General features: G+C 42.6%; 1 protein-coding gene across 4 annotated transcripts in view; it reads left to right on the forward strand.

Annotated features, from left to right (window-relative positions):
- Positions 1–22,802, forward strand: part of SYNE1 (spectrin repeat containing nuclear envelope protein 1) — a 413,129-nt gene that overhangs the window by 318,683 nt on the left and 71,644 nt on the right. For all 4 annotated transcript variants that reach the window (XM_040429494.1, XM_040429495.1, XM_040429497.1 and 1 more), the window contains 6 exons: positions 5,205–5,360; positions 6,221–6,376; positions 13,633–13,803; positions 15,736–15,869; positions 17,915–18,119; positions 21,682–21,864. In XM_040429494.1, the coding sequence (XP_040285428.1) occupies positions 5,205–5,360; positions 6,221–6,376; positions 13,633–13,803; positions 15,736–15,869; positions 17,915–18,119; positions 21,682–21,864 (1,005 nt within the window). The remainder of the gene's footprint in view (positions 1–5,204; positions 5,361–6,220; positions 6,377–13,632; positions 13,804–15,735; positions 15,870–17,914; positions 18,120–21,681; positions 21,865–22,802) is intronic.

Here is a 22,802-nt window from a genome sequence, read left to right on the forward strand (position 1 = left end):
TGCCCATCTCAATCACCAGCTAGAAAGCTGTCTTACTTTTAGAACTGGCGCTGGATGTGCCGAAGTTATGGAGAGGCCTGCACCCGCTATGGATCCTCCACCAGCTATAGGGCTTTATTAAGACCGGCATCTAAAACGGCGGTATTAATAAATGTGCCCCTAAGTGCTTTCTAGGCAAGCCAACAGTCTTTTTATCTGTGAGAATGGCTAACCCGATGTCCTGGCACCAGGTGACGACATGTGGAGCAGGGCAGCAAAAGCTGTGTTGTGGCACTCTGCTTACCAAAACTTTGACTGACAATTGGATAACAGGTTTCTAGAGGCCATAAAATGTCTTTTATAGAATACACAGCACACAGTCCTGTAGCACACGCTGCAGTATGCGCAATATCATTTTATGCATATACAGTAAGATCTAATTGAAGGGACTCTGTCACCAGGTTTATGTTTCTGAGGACAGCATAAAGGAGTGGAATGCACCTTGAATATGGTGATGTGTCATTTGTTTTCTTGCAATGGTTTTCTTAAAAACACACTTTATTAGGTGCATCATGAGCTAGGAGTCCTCTCTAGAGTCCTTAACCCTTTAAGGACCCATGACGGAGCTGTACTTCATGGGTCCATTCCCTAAACATGTCGCCCGCTCGCGTGTGCAGCTCCTTAGCCTCCTTAGCCTCCTTATTAATTAGCCTCCTTAGCCACGGTGTCGCTGCTATTTTAAATAGCAGAGACCCGCGGCACATGTATGCGATCAGCCATAAGGCTGATCGCATACATCTTACCTTTCAGATGCCGTGGTTAAATGTGACCACGGCATCTGCGCAGACCGGAACTGGAAGTCACGTGCTTCCGGTCCAGTAACAGCATTCCCCGGCTGAGATCGGGGGACCTGTTACCTCAATCTAATTGACCGAAGCCTCAAGCCAGCTTCAGTCAATTCGATGTATATATCAATACAGGCCACTAGGTGGCAGCCTTGTATTTATATATTGCAATTTAAGTCTTCAATGATGACTATTTAGCCATCACTGAATAATATGATTGGCAGTTATTGTCACCCAAGGTGACCTAAAAAAAAGTTTTAAAAAAAGTTTTTACAAATATAAAAAAAAATAAAAGTTCAAATCACTCCCCATTCCTTAAAATAAAAGTACTTGACCAATAAAAAAATAAACATGGACATCGCCGCGTGCGAAAATGCCCATACTATTAAAATCGAACAATATTAATGGCATACGGCAAATGCTGTAGCAAGGAAAAAAATAAAAACAGCCAATTTGCCATTTTTTGTTACTTCAACTACCCAATCATTTTTTTATAAAAAGTGATCAAAAAGTCGCACACTTTAAATTGGTATCACTGAAAAGAACAGATTGTCCCGCAAAATTAGCCCTCACACAGCCCTGTACACATAGCTAAAAAAAAGTTATAGGGTTCAGAATATGGTTATGAAAAAAAAAAAATTTTTCCTCAAAGGTTTAAATATATATTTTTTGTATTAAAACGCTAGAAAAATTATACAAGTGTGGTATCGTTGGAACCGTACTGACCTGGAGAATGAAGATAACTGGTCAATTTTACCGCAGAGTGTACAGTGTAAAAAATAAAAAATAAACACCTTTATCAGAATTGCGTTTTTTCCCAATTCTACCCCATTTAGAATTTTTTTCCCGCTCCCTACCAGGGCTGTGGAGTCGGAGTCGAGGAGTCGGAGGCAATTTTGGGTACCTAGAGTCGGAGTCGGCAAAAATGTACCGACTCCGACTCCTACTAAATTTAAATTGGAATAAAATAAAAAACAGCAAGTTTAAATGTCCCAATTCACAAAAAGTTATAATTAAAGGGAATCTGTCACCTGCTTTTAGCATTTTAAGCTTTCAACATTGCCATGTCCAATAAAGTACCTTATTTCCTGCAGTGGTCTTCTTACTTTATTTCGTTTTGTCATTTTGATAATAAAAAAGCTCTTTTTCTGATATGCTAATGAAGCTCCAAGGTGCCCAGAGGGGCGTTTTTTCCCCCACTCTGGATCCCAGTGACGCCCCCCTGCAGTGCCCAGCCCGCCTTAATTTGAAGCCCAAGAACGCCTCCTGATCCTGAAATAACCTCCCACAGCCCCGGAAAACGGTTCCGCCCCCTCGCCACGTCATCTTCTACCTTCAAGAAATGCCCCGTTCTTCTTCCTGTCGGCCACCAGAAATCTCACGCAGGCGCAGTACCGCCTGCGGCCTGCGCCTGCACGATCATCAAGCTCCTGAGGCAACAGCGCTCAGATTACGTCACTGGGCTCGGTGCATGCCCCGTGAGACTTTTGAGGCTGTTGCCCTCAGGAGCTTGATGATTTCTGACGGCCGACAGGAAGAAGAACGGGGCATTTCTTGAAGGTAGAAGATGACGTGGCGAGGGGGCGGAACCGTTTGCCGGGGCTGTGGGAGGTTATTTCAGGATCAGGAGGCGTTCTTGGGCTTCAAATTAAGGCGGGCTGGGCACTGCAGAGGGGCGTCACTGGGCTCCAGAGTGGGGAAAAAAATGCCCCTATGGGCACCTTGGAGCTTCATTAGCATATCAGAAAAAGAGCTTTTTTATCAAAATGACAAAATGAAATAAAGTAAGAAGACCACTGCAGGAAATAAGGTACTTTATTAAACATGGCAATGTTGAAAGCCTAAAATGCTAAAAACAGGTGACAGATTCCCTTTAATTACTTCTCTACTGTAAGAATAAAGGCCAATGCATGCAGTGCATCACGTTACCGCAAAACGAACACGTTAAGTGACCGTGAAGAAGCATGCTTTTCATATGCTTCACTATATGGCACGCAACGCACAGTTAAGGAGCGGCAATACTTATACTTTCCGATGTGTTGTGTTCCGCTGTTACAGGGAACGCAACGCCCATGGTAACCTAGCCTCTCACTGATAACTGATCAAGTAAATATGTTTTTTGCAGGACTAGAGACACTTGTATAAGTGAAGGGAATGGATAGTCAATAGTTCAAGACTGAAGCTGTAAACCATTTGAAAAACTGCTGTCATTCAGCTAAGGCTATAAAAACGTGTAAACTCAGATTGTTAGCTTAACCCCTTACGGACACATGACGTACCGGTACGGTATTATCTTGCCTCACAAAAAGTGTAACATAGAGCAATGTAAAATCAGTTTTAAATACCTTGAGGGGTGTAGTTTCTTAGATGGGGTCACTTTTATGGAGTTTCTACTCTAGGGGTGCATCAGGGGGCTTCAAATGGGACATGATGTAAAAAGAAACAGTCCAGCCAAACCTGCCTTCCAAAAACCGTATGGCATTCCTTACCTTCTGCGCCCTGCCGTGTGCCCGTACAGCGGTTTACGACCACATATGGGGTGTTTCTGTAAACTACAGAATCAGGGCCATAAATATTGAGTTTGTTTTGGCTGTTAACCCTTGCTTTGTAACTGGAAAAAAATTATTAAAATGGGAAATCTGCCAAAAAAGTGACATTTTGAAATTGTATCTCTATTTTCCATTAATTCTTGTGGAACACCTAAAGGGTTAACAAAGTTTGTAAAATCAGTTTTGAATACCTTGAGGGGTTTAGTTTATAGAATGGGGTCATTTTTGGGTGGTTTCTATTATGTAAGCCTTGCAAAGTGACTTCAGACCTGAACTGGTCCCTAAAAATTGGGTTTTTGAAAATTTCTCAAAAATTTCAAGATTTGCTTCTAAACTTCTAAGCCTTGTAACATCCCCAAAAAATAAAATATCATTCCCAAAATGATCCAAACATGTAGTAGACAAATGGGGAATGTAAAGTAATAACTATTTTTGGATGTATTACTATGTATTATAGAAGTAGAGAAATTGAAACTTAGAAATTTGCTATTTTTTTTTTAATATTTTGGTAAATTTAGTATTTTTTTATAAATAAAAATGAATTTTTTTTACTTCATTTTACCAGTGTCATGAAGTAAAATATGTGACGAAAAAACATTCTCAGAATGGCCTGGAAAAGTCAAAGCGTTTTAAAGTTATCAGCACTTAAAGTGACACTGGTCAGATCTGCAAAAAATGGCCTGGTCCTTAAGGTGAAATAGGGCTGAGTCCTTAAGGGGTTAAACTTTAAACATGACTATGGGATTCTACTAGGGAAATCATGTTTTAAAATAAATGGCCCTTTCTAGATCCTCCCACTGCCCTATCTTCAGCAGAAGATCAGCACACAAAGGAGAAGGCAGCAGCTTCTGCCCAACTACTTCTCTCTGCTATAAGAGCTTAGAAGAACTTGGTGGAACAGCTGTTTGTTGCTTTTCTTTCCTTCAAGGAATGTATAAAACCCATTTGCATATTAAATACAGGGGAGTCGGAGTCGGAAGTACCAAAAACGGAGGAGTTGGAGTCGGAGTCGGAGCATTTATCTACCGACTCCACAGCCCTGCTCCCTACTACATGGTATGCAACCGTAAATGGTGCCATTAGAAAGTACAACTTGTCCCACAAAAAATAAGCCCTCATAAGGCTATGTGAATGGAAAAATAAAAAAGTTAGGACTATGGGAAGGCGGGGAGTGAAAAACGAAAACGCTAAAATGAAAAATCCAAGGGTCCTTAAGGGGTTAATATACATGAGCTGCTGGATGACCCCTTCTACTTGTCGCAGTTTGGCAGTTTTCTGCCTGTGCACAGTAATAGGAAGAAATCTATCAATGAGCCGCGTCACGCTGCGCCTGGACAGAGGTGGAATTTACTGCAAGAAAACATGTGCCTGCACACTGCTGTAATCAAGTACTTTATACTGCCCTCAGATATGGCAGCATACTCATGGTGACAGATTCCCTTTAAAGGGTTTGTCTCGGATCTTGATATTGATGGCCTATCCTTCGGATAAGTCATCAAAATCTGATCTGAGGTGGTCCAACTCCTGGCACCCCCACCAATGAGCTCTTTAAGGAGGCCGCGGCCTAGGCCAGTGACATCACATTTGGTAGGCGCAGCTCAGTCCCGTTCAAGTGAATGGCCCAGGCACAGCCACTATACAATGTGCGGCACTGTGCATGGTCAGCTGTGACAGCGCTCACTGGAGCTCCGCGGCCTCTTTAAACAGCTGATCGTCAGGGTCCTGGGAGTCCTATCTCCTCTGATCAGCTATTGATGACCTATGCAACCCCTTTAACTCTCTGTAATAATAGTCATTATTTTATCTTTACATTTCATTCTTTACTTTATAGATCCAGATGCTTGAGCGATTATTAGAGTCATGGACAGAATACAAAAACAATGTGCAGAGTATGAAATCCTGGTTTGAGAAGCAAGAAAAGAAGCTGCAGAAACATCAAAGCATTGGTGATCAGGCGTCAGTCCAGAGCAGCCTGAAGGAATGCCAGGTAACTACTACTTGTATGGTGTCGTTACAGTCCATCCAAAATACCAACTGTAACTCAGTGTAATAGAATTTACTATGTGGATTCTGTTTTACTAATTTAGATAATAGGCACATTTAAAAAGCCTTTAGTACCTGTGATTATAAGGCAGGTACCGTATCTCTTTCACTGTGCCTAAAATAAGCTTTTTCAGTACTGACCAGAAGATGTCTCCATAGAACCAATGTTGGTTAATAGGTATTGTATGCAAAAAAAATAAAAAACTTCCCCAGATCTTAAGTGTCTATATTTTTTGAAACTTACATTATTGTGCCTTCCTGACTTTGATAATCACAACATAAATATGTAGAAAATACATTTAAAAATGTGAATAATTCATGAAGTCAGTTTTGTGTGCTGGACACACTGCTTTGTGCAAAGGTCCCTAGAGTTCTGCCAAAGTGCATTGTCCTCTGAAGCAGTGTCAGAAGATGAGCAAACATTTATTGAGCAGCACGAAAATATTTTTTTTTATTATTTTTTTATTGCAAAACAAATTGAACCTTATTTAGGTGAAAGAACGATGATGCTAGTATAGATTCTTTTGTAGAATGCATGAAAATGTGTCATTTTCCCTCCACTAAACAGCTCGGCCATGTCTGTATGCTGTCCTCACTCTACCTGCACAAGGCGCTTCTGATATAAATGTAGTGCCAGATCTGTCGCATGACACCAGGAGCACCCCACGGACCCCATCGACTTATAGTAGGGTCTGCGGGCTGCTGATGTGAGCGTACTGCAAAGTAAAGCTTTTCTACCTAAAATGAGCATGTTTCCAGGGAATATTCTAACCAATGGCGTGTGGTTATGTTAATACATTGCAGGATCTTGAAGAAGCTGTCAAAGCCAAAGAAAATGATTTGGAAAAGGTTGGGCAAAGTGGAATATCCTTAGTCCAGAATAAAAAAGAGAGAGCCACTGCTATAGTTATGGATACCATTGGTGAACTAAACCAGTCTTGGGCCAATTTGCACTGTAAGGTGAGTGTTCTGGTTCTCGTGCACGTACTTATCTTGCACTGATCCCGAGTTGCAGCCCGCATTGCATTTCAGAGCCTGATTCACAGTACAACCTTCCTTGCTGACTTGGGCAAAATTACTAATCCTATCTACTGGTAATATTTAAACAGAGTAGAAAGACCAAAGATCTCTCATATTGGCTCATGCTGGAAAAATTCAGAGCATCTGACACTTCTGTCCTAAATTTACACTACCTATTGATTGACTTAGGCTACTTTCACACCTGCATTCGGTGCGGATCCGTCTTGTGTCTGCACAGACGGATCCGCACCTATAATACAAACGCTTTTATCCGTTCAGAACGGATCCGCTTGCATTATTCTGTCAAAAAAAAGTCTAAGTCAAAACGGATCCATCCTGACTTACATTGAAAGTCAATGGGGGGGGACGGATCCGTTTTCAATTGCACCATATTGTGTCAGTGAAAAGGGAACCGCCGCCATTAACTTATATTGTAAGTCAGGACGGATGCGTTTGGCTCCGCATTGCCAGACGGACACTAAACCGCTACAAGCAGCGTTTTGGTGTCCGCATCCAGAGCGGAATGGAGGCTGAACAGAGCCAAAATGATCCTTATCCATTCAGAATGCATTGGGGCTGAACTGATCCGTTTTGGGCCGCTTGTTAGATCCCTGAAACGGAATTCAAAACGCCAGTGTGAAAGTAGCCTTACTGACACCAACATTTTGCTCCAATTTGTGCTAGAATTTATGCCCATTTGTGGCTTGGAGCATTTTGTCATGCCGCTTCTCCTCTAAGCCATATGCCCTCCTCGAGTAAGTATCTAAAACACATGCAAAGCATGTTAGCGTTTTCTTTTTTTTTTTTTTTTTTTTTGTGCAAATCAAGTCCGAGCTCTTGTGTTTAGCTTAGTAAATCTCCCCAAATGTCTGGTGATGCGCATATTAGTAAGTGTATGCAACCCTGGGCTATAATCCTGTGTGACCCAGGATCATTGGAAAATTGGACATACCTGATAAACCCAATTTCTCCTCCGCTCAAGCTGCACACTTAGGCCTCATGCACACGACCGTATTTTTTTGCGGTCCGCAAAACGGGGTTCCGTTTTCCCATGATCCGTGACCGTTTTTTCGTCCGTGGGTCTTCCTTGATTTTTGGAGGATCCACGGACATGAAAAAAAAGTCGTTTTGGTGTCCGCCTGGCCGTGCGGAGCCAAACGGATCCGTCCAGAATTACAATGCAAGTCAATGGGGACGGATCCGTTTGACGTTGACACAATATGGTGCAATTTCAAACGGATCCGTCCCCATTGACTTTCAATGTAAAGTCTGGAGTCCCTTTTATACCATCAGATCGGAGTTTTCTCCAATCCGATGGTATATTTTAACTTGAAGCGTCCCCATCACCATGGGAACGCCTCTATGTTAGAATATACTGTCGGATATGAGTTAGATCGTGAAACCTCATTTCCGACAGTATATTCTAACACAGAGGCGTTCCCATGGTGATGGGGACGCTTCTAGTTAGAATATACTACAAACTGTGTACATGACTGCCCCCTGCTGCCTAGCAGCATCCGATCTCTTACAGGGGGCCGTGATCAGCACAATTAACCCCTCAGGTGCCGCACCTGAAGGGGTTAATTGTACTAACATATCCCCCTGTAAGAGATCAGGGCTGCCAGGCAGCAGGGGGCAGACCCCCCCCCCCCCTCCCCAGTTTGAATATCATTGGTGGCCAGTGCGGCCCCCCCCCTCCCTTCCTCCCTCTATTGTAATAATTTGTTGGTGGCACAGTGTGCCCCCCCCCCTTCCTCCCTCTATTGTAATAATTCGTGGGTGGCACAGTGTGCGCCCCCCCCCCCCCCTTCCTCCCTCTATTGTAATAATTTGTTGGTGGCACAGTGTGCGCCCCCCCCTTCCTTCCTCTATTGTAATAAATCGTTGGTGGCACAGTGTGCGCCCCCCATTGGCCCCCCTCCCTCTATAGCATTAACAACATTGGTGGCCAGTGTGCGGCCTCCCATCTTCCCCCCCCCCCCTTCCCCCCCGATCATTGGTGGCAGCGGGTTACTAGCAATAGTACAATAGTAAAAGATTCATACTTACCTAGGAGCTGCGATGTTCGTGTCCAGCCGGGAGCTCCTCCTACTAGTAAGTGACAGTTCATTTAGCAATGCGCCGCACAGACCCTGTCACTTACCAGTAGGTGGAGCTCCCGGCCGGACACGAACATCGCAGCAGCAGCCAGCAGCAGGTAAGTATGGATCTTCTACTATTGTACTATTGCTAAGTAACCATGGCAACCAGGACTGTAGTAGCGTCCCGGTTGCCATGGTTACCGATCGGAGCCCCAGCGATTAAACTGGGACTCCGATCGGAACTCCGCTGCCACCAATGATGGGGGGGGGGGAGATGGGAGGCCGCACACTGGCCACCAATGTTGTTAATGCTATAGAGGGAGGGGGGGCCGATGGGGGGCACACACTGTGCCACCAACGAATTATTACAATAGAGGGAGGGAGGGGGGGGGGGGCGCACACTGTGCCACCAACGAATTATTACAATAGAGGGAGGCGGGGGGGGGGCCGCACTGGCCACCAATGATATTCAAACTGGGGGGGGGGGGGAGGGTCTGCCCCCTGCTGCCTGGCAGCCCTGATCTCTTACAGGGGGCCGTGATCAGCACAATTAACCCCTTCAGGTGCCGCACCTGAAGGGGTTAATTGTGCTGATCACGGCCCCCTGTAAGAGATCGGGTGCTGCCAGGCAGCAGGGGGCAGTCTTGTACACAGTTTGTAGTGTATTCTAACTAGAAGCGTCCCCATCACCATGGGAACGCTTCTGTGTTAGAATATACTGTCGGTTCTGAGTTTTCACGAAGTGAAAACTCAGCTTTGAAAAAGCTTTTATGCAGACGGATCTTCGGATCCGTCTGTATAAAAACTAACCTACGGCCACGGATCACGGACACGGATGCCAATCTTGTGTGCATCCGTGTTCTTTCACGGACCCATTGACTTGAATGGGTCCGTGAACCGTTGGCCGTGAAAAAAATAGGACAGGTCATATTTTTTTCACGGCCAGGAAACACGGCTCACGGATGCGGCTGCCAAACGGTGCATTCTCCGTTTTTTCCACGGACCCATTGAAAGTCAATGGGTCCGCGAAAAAAAACGGAAAACGGCACAACGGCCACGGATGCACACAACGGTCGTGTGCATGAGGCCTTAGTAAGGAGTTGTTTCACAATTCCCGGAAGCCTAAGGCTAGGTCTACACGACGACATTTGTCGCGCAACATTTTTGTTGCACCAATATTGCGCGACAATTTTTATAATGGCAGTCTATGGTGTCTCACTGCAACATACAACAAACTGCGACGCGACAGTCGCAGAAAATCCATTCGAGATGGATTTTTCTGCGACTGTCGTGTCGCAGTCGTAGCATGTCGCATGTTGCAGTGCGACACCATAGACTGCCATTATAAAAATTGTTGCGCGACATTGGTGCAACAAAATGTCGCGCGACAAATGTTGCAGTGTAGTTGTGCCCTATCTGTCGTCCGACTGATTGTAGCGCTACAAATGTCGTCGTGTAGACCTAGCCTTAGGGCACTTCATACGAGCGGCTGCCGTGCGGGTAATCCGCTGCGTGAAAGAATGCCAAAACCCCACTCCGAACAGCAGAGACACGGAGCAGTAACACGATTGATAATGCTCTTTTAACATGATTGATAATGCTCTGTGCCTCTCTGTGATCTTTTTACTACAAAATCATGTTGACAACTTTATCTCACTGTGATTTTGTAGTAAAAAGATCAGAGAGAGGCACGGAGCATTATCAATCATGTTAGTGCTCCATGTCTCTGCTGTCCGGAGCGGAGCTTGGCTGTCTTTACGCAGCGGATTATCCGCTCATGTGAAAGAGCCCTTAAACTTCTTGGCTGCAGATCACAGAATTTTCTGGGTGATTTCTGTGCCATGAACGTACATTGCCATCTAAACAGATGAATGAATCGTGTTTAATGCAGAATCTTTCATTACAGCGCATTAGAAAAAATAGCTATTCTTACTAATAATTCTAATGAACATATATGAAAATTATGGACAGAAAATTGAGTTATTACCCATAGCAAGACTTTTTTTTCATAATCTGGGGACACAATGTTACACAGTCATCTGACTGGATACTATGGGTAGCTCTCCTTTTTTTTTTTTCTGCCATCATTTTCATAATAAGGTTGCATGTACTTATCTCTGAGATGATGACGCTATTTCATAGTAGCAAACATTGGGAGGGAATCTATTGCCTTGTTTCACACATATAATAGAGAGTACTTGGCATTGCAAATTGCACCTCCCAAAAATTAAGGAGGCCATTTGTTAACCTGAAATACACCTATATTAGGCACACTTCTGCGACTTTTCCTGGCTCATGCTAGGTCTAACAAAGTGGGTGTGGGTGGGGAAGGGGACGGGCCGGCAGGCCCTTCTCATTCATAATTTTCTACGCCTGGTTTAGGCATAGAAAATTGTCTAAATGTAAGACATGGAAACTGTCTTACATTAAGAAGCGGCGGTAAATCCGCAAAAGTTATGTAGAGGCTTGTGCCTTTACATAACTTCAGCAATCCACAGCCAGAGGAGGGGCTTTATTAAGATCGGCATCTAAAACGACCCCCTAAGTTCTAACCCTGCTTCTTCCATATAAAAAAAATCTAAGCAATCCAAAATGACACAAAAAGAATCCTAGCTGAAGCACGTGCATGATAATATACAATAGTTACTATTTTCAGCAGCTTGGTTTTATTGCTGTCAGTATTATCATTTCCAAGCGCCAAAATCTCCAGGTAGCAGTTCAGTGTATTCTATATACACATTAAAGGGGTTGTCCGGGCTATAGATATTGATGAACTATCTTCAAGATAAGTCATCAGTATCAGATCAGTGGGAGTCTGACCCAACACCTCCACCGACCGGCTGATTCAAGCAGCTTAGGCACAGAAAACTATACCATGTACAGATATGGTAGAAAACAGCGCTGTACACCGTGTAGTGGCTATCGGGTATTGCAGCTCAACTCATATTCAAGTGAAAGGGAGCTGAGCTGTCAGAGTCCGAAACTACACCATGAACAGAGCTGCCTGCTTCTACTCTGTATACTGTATAGTTACCAAACAGTTGATCGGTGAGGGTTCCAGGCGTCAGACCCCCACTGATCTGATATTGATGACTTATACTGAGGATAGGTCATCTATATCTGTAGCCCGGACAACCCTTCAATAAAGTGCATTAGTTATGTGAGTACATTACACACAATACAATTCAGAAGTGGCAGGGCTTTAGACACATCACTCACTCTTTGCCCTTGTTATAGTTTCACATTATTTTAGCTATATATATGTGTATATATATATATATATATATATATATACAGTACAGACCAAAAGTTTGGACACACCTTCTCATTCAAAAAGTTTTCTTTATTGTTTCATGACTATGAAAATTGTAGATTCACACTGAAGGCATCAAAACTATGAATTAACACATGTGGAATTATATACCTAACAAACAAGTGTGAAACAACTGAAAATATGTCATATTCTAGGTTCTTCAAAGTAGCCACCTTTTGCTTTGATTACTGCTTTGCACACTCTTGGCATTCTCTTGATGAGCTTCAAGAGGTAGTCACCTGAAATGGTCTTCACTTCACAGGTGTGCCCTGTCAGGTTTAATAAGTGGGATTTCTTGCCTTATAAATGGGGTTGGGACCATCAGTTGCGTTGAGGAGAAGTCAGGTGGATACACAGCTGATAGTCCTACTGAATAGACTGTTAGAATTTGTATTATGGCAAGAAAAAAGGAGCTAAGTAAAGAAAAACGAGTGGCCATCATTACTTTAAGAAATGAAGGTCAGTCAGTCAGCCGAAAAATTGGGAAAACTTGGAAAGTAAGGGCTATTTGACCATGAAGGAGAGTGATGGGGTGCTGCGCCATATGACCTGGCCTCCACAGTCACCAGACCTGAACCCAATCGAGATGGTTTGGGGTGAGCTGGACCGCAGAGTGAAGGCAAAAGGGTCAACAAGTGCTAAGCATCTCTGGGAACTCCTTCAAGACTGTTGGAAGACCATTTCAGGGGACTACCTCTTGAAGCTCATCAAGAGAATGCCAAGAGTGTGCAAAGCAGTAATCAAAGCAAAAGGTGGCTACTTTGAAGAACCTAGAATATGACATATTTTCAGTTGTTTCATACTTGTTTGTTATGTATATAATTCCACATGTGTTAATTCATAGTTTTGATGCCTTCAGTGTGAATCTACAATTTTCATAGTCATGAAAATAAATAAAACTCTTTGAATGAGAAGGTGTGTCCAAACTTTTGGTCTGTACTGTATATATATATATATATATAGGTTGACTAGGTTTATATTTGCACTAAACTGTTAAAGGGGTTAGACCATCAATTTCAGATCGGTAGGGTTCCCAATATCTCAATCTAATTGAAAGGGTTGTGGTGCTCCAACAAGTTCTGCCTCACATTCATTGTTTTCCAAGCACTACTTTATATATCGTGTAGTAAATGTCTCTGCTATTACTCTGTCCAATTCACCTGAATGAGACGGGGCTGCAAAGAGTTCCAGCCACAGGAACTGCAGAATGTACAGCGCCTTTCCTAGTGAATAATGAAGAGGACGCGGCACTTACCTCTTCAGTCAGGTGATGGGTAGCTTTACAGACACTGCACGTGGAATCAGTTTTCTAGAGGATCTTCATTATTTCTTTATGAATTTCCTTCTTAAAGTCACATTCATTTACAGTCACATTTTATTCTGCTATCTCCTTAGGATTTCAGTACCTTTTTTAAGAAATATTTTTTGATGATATTGGATATTTCCTATACTTAATATAATAAGGTTGCTGCATATCGTAATGATAAATCCTCTTCTTCTTAGCGCTCCATATAATATTTTGTGTCTCCTTTGTACCTTTTGGACTGCATTCCATCACAATTAGAAGACAAATTATTGGCATCCAAATGCCTCAGAAGTACATGTACTTTGTGGTCCAGTCACTTCTCCTTTGTGCCCAGAAGAGCAGAGTAAATAACCAAGAACAGGGGACTGGAGTCACAAAAGCTTATTGCTAACAAGAGCTGAAATCTTTTGTTCTTCTTTCACCTGAAGCCATGGACAAAGAAAGAAAAAAGCTGAAGAAAGTCACGTTTGTTTTATGTCTCTATTGTTTTTCTTAGGTGTGTCAGCTGGAGATATTGTTACAGTCGGTACTTGATCAGTGGAGCATTTACAAGGAGGTTTATGAAGAGCTAAATGGCTATTTGATGGAAGCCAGGTATTCCCTGTCCCGCTTCCGGCTCTTGACAGGATCCATGGAAGCTGTGAAAGTTCAAGTAGACAATCTGCAGGTGAGAGACCATCAGACTATTGTTTTTATGGAATTGTCATTGGTGGCATCCCAGTTCCTTTATCTCGTCAATGTCATTGACACTTGAAACTGTACTGGTGTTGTTAGGGTACTTCTAGTCGGTGTAGTGTGGACTACAAGCTGTAGTAAAGAAGTATAAGGGAAGGAATTTTGAATTCTTCATGTAATTATGGGAATATTCCCATACCTAAATGATACGCGTACTGCTGACAGTACTTGCCTTGTTACATAATATGTTCTGGGGAACTGCTCCATTAGGCTAGGTTTATATTCTGTCAAAAGTGTCCAAAAAAACAGGACAGAAGACTGCTGCATGCAGTGGTGTTTTGCCCAGCGAAATGACATAAACCATAATGGAAACTCGACAGACTCCATTATAATCAGTGGAGTCCATCAGGTGCTATTTGTGTCCGTTGTATGCCAGATCCAGTGATTCCGTTTTTTTTTTTCTATTCATATAGTGAAACAAAAAAACGGAAAAAAGCAGCGCATATTTGAACCTAGCCTTAGGATCATCCATCATAGATTATAGAAAAAAGTCAGACAAAATAGTGCAGCATGCCAGATTCCCTGATGGACCCCATGATTGTTCCGTTCTTTGCATTGTTCTCTTCCTATAGTAGTGCAAAACAACAGAAACGAAAGCGCAGATGTGAGCTAACATTTTTTAATGTGTTGACTTTATATTTAGCCACCTTTCCTATGGCCATAATGGGAGCACATTTAAAAATGACCTGTGAGGTTATTTTTAACCATATTCCTCCCATTAAAGGGAACCTGTCACCTCCAAAAACCATCCCAAGCCGCCAGCAGTACCTGACTGTAGCCAGCAGCGTGTTTTCGACAATCATTTTCTTCCTGAAGGCCGATGCGGCTAAAGCTCAGAAAACTTTCTTTTATCCCCTGCCGGCGCGCTCCTCTAGTCATGCTTGAAGTCAAGGGGACAGCGGCCTCTTTGCTTCAAGTCAAGGTAACCGCGACCCCTTCCCTGCCTCTTCGCTGTGACTGACAGCGCTTATGCAGAGAGTTCGGCAAAGCTGACAGTTTCCCTTTAATGCCGTTTTTCTTCAGATTCCAGCAATGTCATTTTTATTTTTCTAGCCCCTCCACTTTGTTTTTGTGCCATTTATGCTAATTGGCAGCCAATTCCTCAAAGACAGAGACCCCATCTTTCCTCGGTATGAGTTGTGTCCTGCATAACTCTCATACTGTGCAATCAGAGCGGACAGCCTTCAAGCGATGCAGAGAACCTGCTGATCTCATTAGATTTACCTAACCTTATGACTACAGCCTTTGCAAAGGCCTTACTCTGAGACCCACTGCCGTTCAGAACACAGTTGAAGAAGTGGCGATGAGCAGGACAGTGGCGGATCTTGCAAGATGAGGTAAATCTGGTGAGATCAGCAGGTCTGCATCACTTGGATTAAACATCATCAGAGCTATGCAGGAGACAACACCTACTGAGGAAGGACGTTTTCTCTGCTTCTTTGGACCATGGCTGCCTATTAGCATGTCTGGTACCAAAACGTCGCAGAGGCTATAATAGGACAACAAGAGGGCCTAGAAAAATAAACAATTAAGGGGAAGCATTCGGTTAAAAAACACCAGTCCTCTTTAAGCATCAGTATTATAGATGTAGTTCTAGTACCCCCAATGTTCTACCAAACCATGTTGCCATCGTTCTGGTGCAGTAGAATTGTGGGAGGTCTGGACATTGTGGTCCTAATGCAGATGTTACAATGTGCTGGCGTTATGGCCATGTGAAAGCGGCCTTACCTAATCATCAATATTCTGTCTTCTTTGTGAACCTCATTTGGATTGTGAGCACATCATTATTTCCTTTATTACTAAACCTTTCACGTATGTTTTCTGCTTCCATCAACTGAGATTTGCTAATGTTGTGCATTAACAGAGTCTTCAGGAAGAGCTTGAGAAGCATGAAGCAGTTTTAGACAAGTTTGGTTCTGTAACCAACAAGCTCCTGAATGAATGCAATTCTTCAGTGGGAGAAAGTCTGAGGAGCACTTTGACAGAGGTCACTACAAGGTAAAAGCAGGTTCTAATGAGATCACAGTTCAGCACATTATTCTTCAATTCAAGCTCTTCATCTACTCTAAAAGTAAGCGTCAATGTATGAGAGCCTTTTCAAAAACAGCGGCTCTCGGGCCTCCTATTCTGAGATGCGTCTGTTAAGACTTTACTAGGATAGCTGATTCCGCGGGCTCTCTGCTCTTGAAAAATAGAAAAGCAGTGCTTTATATTGCATTGAAAAACAGCAAATGTAACAAGGATAGATGACTACATGTACTTCTTTGAGAAATCATACATCACCCTCATTAACTTCTACTCACGGGTCTGTGTGGAGTAGAGATGCAACTTTTCTTTTTCTATAAGCAATTTTTTGTTGCAGTGTCTCTAAATCCTGGCCTGTATTTATATTCATATTTCCTAGGAATCTGCCTGTTGTCAGTATGTGGAAACAATGGATATGTCTAAAGGCTGACCTGTTCAGCCCTAATAACTTTCACAGTGCAGAGTTTACTACAATGTCTTCAGCCTGGAGTTGCAAGGAATAACAGCGACCTCAACATGGCAAAATGACGTGTAGATACATGCATTATTTTCACCATGGCTTTACTTCAATTGCAATTTTCCAGTCCTGCAAATAGAATAAAATTGTAAAAATTGCAAGTGTTTGCATGCAGTTTTGTCGCAGTGTAACCATGGATTTTTCACAGTGCAGCAATACTTTACCATGTGAATGCATCTTTGTTGCTGTTCAGTATTGTTTTAAAGAGAATGAAAGTGACCTAATGTTAAACTTTTTTTTTTTAAGTTGTGGTGATTTTTTTTTAAATTTTCCATGCCACTATCTATATTTAAAATAAATTCCTAAAATCCTGCAGTTTTCATACTGACCACTAAGCCTAATAATATGTCAAGATTTTAGGTTGTATACAGGTAACTTTTCAGTAGTCATCTAAATATCATAGACAGGATTACAATGACAGATAACACACATACACAAATATATATATATGGTGCCTTGAAAAAGTATTCATACGCTTTAAACTTTTCCACATTTTTTCACATTACACCCTCAAACTAAAATGTATTTTATTGGGATTTTATGTCACAGACCAACACAAAGTAGCAAGTATATGTGAAGTAAAAAGAAAATAGTACACGGTTTTCAAAATTTTTAATAAATAAAAATCTGGAAAGTGTGGCGTGCATTTGTATTACGCCCCCCCAGAGTCAATACTTTGTAGGACAACCTTTCAATGCAATTAGATCTGCAAGTCTTTTGGGGTATACCTCTACCAGCTTTGCACATCTAGAGGCTAAGATTTTAGCCCATTCTTCTTTGCAAAATAGCTCAAGCTCAGTCAGATTGGATGGAGAGAGTTTTCAAGTCTTGCCACAGATTCATAATGGGATTCAAGTCTGGACATTGACTGGGCCATTCTAACACTTGAATATTCTTTGATGTAAACCATTCCATGGTAGCTCTGGCTCTATGTTTAGGGTCATTGTCCTGCTGGAAGGTGAACCTCCGACCAGTCTCAAGTCTTTTTCAGCCTCTACCAGGTTTTACTCCAGGATTGCCCTGTATTTAGCTCCATCGATTTTTCCATCAACTCTGACCAGGAGCTGAGCAGGCGCCATAGCCACTAGGTTTCTGCTGTTTTAAACAGCAGACAATCTTTGATTGGCGATAATGCAGATCCTGGACATTTAACCCCTCAGATGGCGTGGCCAATTGCAACCACACCAATTGCACTCCCAGGACCCGAAGAACCTTTCACAACAGAGATTGGGGGGAGACGTTTGTTCGTTGTGGTAACCTTGAGCCTTCTAAATACTCTGAGGCTACCACAGTGATAGTTCCTGGCAGTGCTCCATAGGAACGTAATGAAACCATAGGTTGCAGTAGTAATTAATTGCAGTCTATGGATCACATGTTCAAGTCCCCTTGAAAAGTTTCATAAAAACTTAGTTTAAAAAATGTATCATGTTCTAATGACGTTTACTATAAGACTGACTGTCTCTAGGATTAACTTACTAATGGTTTTTCTATATGTCTTAAGGTGGAATTGTTTGTTAGAAGATATTTCAGAACAGCTGCACTCAAGTAAGACTCTACTCCAGCTATGGCAGAAATACAAAGATCTCTGCATTCAGTGTACAAACAGCGTTCAGCTGCAGGAAGATCGCACCAATCAGTTACTTAAGACCGCCAGTAACAAGGACATAGCAGATGAAGAGAATGCTACATGGATACAAGAATGCAATGTATGTATTAAAATAAAATATTTAATTGCTTGTAGGAACATAATAAATTCTTTAAGCTTTGACATTCACAGCACATGTACTTATTCAATATACACTGAACAAAAATATAAACGCAAAACTTTCGGTTTTGCTCCCATTTTGCATGAGCTGAACTCAAAGATATGAAACATTTTCTACATACACAAAAGACCCATTACTCTCAAATATTGTTCACAAATGTGTCTAAATCTGTGTTAGTGAGCACTTCTCCTTTGCCGAGATAATCCATCCCACCTCACAGGTGTGGCATATCAAGGTGCTGATTAGACAGCATGACTAGTGCACAGGTGTGCCTTAGACTGTCCACAATGAAAGGCCACTCTGAAATGTGCAGTTTGATCACACAGCACAATGCCACAGATGTCGCAACGTTTGAGGGAGCTTGCAATTGGCATGCTGACTGCAGGAATGTCTACCAGAGCTGCTGCCGTGCAAGGAATGTTCATTTCTCTACCATAAGCTGTCTCCAAAGGCATTTCAGAGAATTTGGCAGTACATCCAACCGGCCTCACAACCGCAGACCACGTGTAACCACACCAGCCCAGGACCTCCACATCCAGCATGTTCACCTCCATGATCATCTGAGACCAGTCACCCGGACAGCTGCAGCAACAATCGGTTTGCATAACCAAAGAATTTCTGCACAAACTGTCAGAAACCGTCTCAAGGAAGCTCATCTGCATGCTCATCGTCCTCATCGGTGTCTGGACCTGACTGCAGTTCATAGTCGTAACCGACTTGAGTGGGCAAATGCTCACATTCGATGGCGTCTGACAATTTGGACAGGCGTTCTGTTCACAGATGAGCCCCGGTTTTCACTGTTCAGGGCATATGGCAGACAGTGTGTGTGGCGTCGTGTGGGTGAGCGGTTTGCTGATGTCAACGTTGTGGATCGAGTGGCCCATTGTGGCTGTGGGGTTATGGTATGGGCAGGAGTATGTTATGGACAACGAACACAGGTGCATTTTATTAATGGCATTTTGAATGCACAGAGATACCGTGACGAGATCCTGAGGCCCATTGTTGTGCCATTCATCCACGACCATCACCTTTTGTTGCAGCATGATAATGCACGGCCCCATATTGCAAGGATCTGTACACAATTCCTGGAAGCTGAAAACATCCCAGTTCTTGTCTTGCATGGCCAGCATACTCACCGGACATGTCACCCATTGAGCATGTTTGGGATGCTCTGGATCGGCGTATACGACAGCGTGTTCCAGTTCCTGCCAATATTCTGCAACTTCGCACAGCTATTGAAGAGGAGTGGACCAACATTCCACAGGCGACAATCAACAACCTGATCAACTCTATGCGACGGAGATGTGTTGAGACTGCGTGAGGTAAATGGTGGCCACACCAGATACTGACTGATTTTCTGACACCCCCCCCCCCCCCCAGTAAGGCAAAACTGTGCACATTTCAGAGTGGCCTTTTATTGTGGACAGTCTAAGGCACACCTGTGCAATATTCATGCTGTCTAATCAGCACCTTGATATGCCACACCTGTGAGGTGGGATGGATTATCTCGGCAAAGGAGAAGTGCTCACTAACACAGATTTAGACAGATTTGTGAACAATATTTGAGATAATGGGTCTTTTGTGTATGTAGTAAATGTTTCAGATCTTTGAGTTCAGCTCATGCAAAATAGGAGCAAAACCGAAAGTGTTGCGTTTATATTTTTGTTCAGTGTAGAAGCATAATGCTAAAAGCAGCTATTGTAGTTGTTGTTTGGCGCCACTTTGTTATTGGCGCCACTTTGGTGTACACATGACTCATAACTCATTGATTTATTTGCATTAATTCTTTGGGGGGGGGGGGGGTCAGCAATACTGCCACTGAGTTTTTATGTTGTAAATTTTGTGACATACTTTGCATAAATAACTTGATAACTTTATTATCAGGGTCAGTAGAATTACACCAATACCAAAAGCATATAGGTACTACTTTTGCACAATAAAACCTGTTGAGGGCCTGTCTGATTTTTGCAGTACATGTTTTCATTGGTACCATTTTGGGGTACATAACACATTTTGATCACTTCTTATTCTATTTTTTGGTAGCGAATAAGCAAAAAAAAAACAATTCTCGTATTGTTTTTGTTTGTTTTTTACGATCTTCACCGTGTGTGATTAATTAAAAAATGCATTTTTCTCAATAGAAAAGGTTTATTTTTTTAACTAGGAGATATCTTTCAATGAAACTTTATTATTTTATTTTTTTTTAACCACTTATTAGTCCCACAAAGGGACTTTGACATGTGATCCTTTGATAGTTCACATCGTACTACTTATTTAGTGCAGTCTACTGTATACTGTCAGTGGGATACTGACACGCCCCTGGCACAGCCTGATAGGGTATACATTGCAGGTAGGCCTGGCACCCTGCATTCGGTCCCTGGCTGAAGTACACAGACATTGATCAATGGTCCCCCACAGTATTTGCAGGGTGCCGATGCCTGAGAGAGGGCGCAGTCTCCCTCTAAACCACTAAGATGCCATTATCTAAGGGGTTGAACAACCCAGATCAGCAGGAGCTGTCACATGAGGGCAAAACTCCTGCTCTTCGCTTCATGGTAGACCCGTGCAGCACTTATTCTATTTCACCTGTGTCAAAGTCAGTTGATTGGACATGATTTGTAAAGACACACACTCCTGTCTGTATAAGGTCTCCCAGCTGACAATGCACATCAGAGCGAAAACCAAGCCATGAAGAGGAAAGAACATCCTGTAGAGCTCAGAGACAGGATTGTGTTGGGCACAGATCTGTTACAAATAAATTACTGCTGCACAGAAAGTCCCCAAGAGCACAGTGGCCTTCATAATTCTTAAATGGAAGAAGTTTTTCATGCGCCACAAATTATACAGTAATGGTGCATGCGCGAGACTCGCATAGTCTTGCGTTACTAGCGGCCATGTTCATGCAGCCACAGCGGAGACCATACTGTATAATACACTTACAGTGATCAGGAGCTCATGCTGTTTAGTGAAATTCAGATTTGTCCAAAGCAGGAGGAATCCGATTCTACAAACAATAGTCTGAATACTTATGTCAAAGCAATATTTACATTTTTCCTTTTCAATAAATTAGCAAAGACTTTGAACATTCTGTATTCACTTTGTCATTATGGAGTATTGGGTGCAGCATGATTGTGAGAAGGTAATTTTTTAATTATTTTTTTATTTTTGCACAAGTTGCAATATAACAAAATGTAAAAAAAATAAAAGGGCCTGACTCTGAATATACTTGTAAATGCATTTAAGAACGTGTACATTTCCTGCGCATGCACTATTGCAGCCTTGCATTGCAGTATTTTTCTTTAAAAGAGATTTGTCAGAACTAGTGCAAAGGAAAACTGACCATTTGCACATAGCAACCAGCCATTTTCAAGCTATTATTTTTCACAGTCTGTTCTGAAAAAGCAGCACCCCATTTAGAAAGGTTTATGTTTAGTGAGATGAGAAGATTGGTAGGCCAACATTTTTTCATTTTCTCTCATTGATGAGTTTCTTCTCCTTTCAGGTTCTTTTGAAAAACTTGTTTTTTGCTAAAAGCTCACTGGCCGTTCTCCAGGAGACAGGAGAGCAGCTTAAACTTCAAGTCGATTCATCTGCTGCTGCAACCATCTTGTCTGATCACCTTTCCTTGAGCCAGCGTTTGTCAGTATTGGAGCAGGCACTCCAAAGGCAACAAGCAATCCTGCAGGTAAGCAGTGTTTTGCGAATGTGCATGTTCTTTGTTTTTCTGGATGGCATGCCCAATTACTTTTTGAGGTTTGTCCTTATTGTTCATATATAGTGCTATTTGGATTCCTGTCTTTAGTATGGTTTAGGCTACATGCACACAACCGTATCCGTTTTGCGGTACCCAAACCGCAGATCTGCAAAATACTGATGCCGCCCGTGTGCATGCTGCAATTTTCTCACTCCTATCAGTAGAAATACCTGTTCTTGTCCGCAGAAACGAACAAGAATGAGACATGTTCTGTAATTTATGGAACGGCTACATGGATGTGGACAGCACACGGGTCGAATGGGAGCAGTGTCCCACCCACAAAAAATGCAGACTGGACACCGATCCCAAATGTGGTCATGTGCATAGGGCCTTACATTGTGTTCGGTTTTGGTTAGCAAGACCTAGAGATATATCCATATGTACACCCACAAGGGGCCATGCAAATTTGGTCACTCACTTGTGTAATGGAATTTCCTATTGCTATGTAAATGTGATAAGATCTAACACAATGCACCACACCAGATCCCAGGCAGATTAAGCTTTTTTACATAGCACTTACCCTCCTTTACTCTTGGTGCGTGCTTCGGGCTCTACTGCCCAGGTCCTCACTAGATGTGCTGCTTCTTTTCCTGTTTAGCTGCATTGTAGTCAATACAGCGAATGTGAGAAGACGTGGTCACATCAGGTTGGGACCTGAGCTGAAGAGCCTGCAGCACGCACCAGTGCAGCAGAGACATCGGCTTTGGGGGAGTGAGGGTGGATAGGCTCTATGTAAAAGAGCTTCCCTCCACAGGTTAGCACTGTACGGTAATAAGACAAAATTGTTTAGGTAAATTAACTAAGTTACCAAGATCTTAAAGAGTCCACTTCCATGGAGGATCCCATCTCCAAGACTACATTCAGTAAAG

Source organism: Bufo bufo, chromosome 4, assembly GCF_905171765.1.
Source record: "Bufo bufo chromosome 4, aBufBuf1.1, whole genome shotgun sequence".
NCBI classification, from domain to species: domain Eukaryota; kingdom Metazoa; phylum Chordata; class Amphibia; order Anura; family Bufonidae; genus Bufo; species Bufo bufo.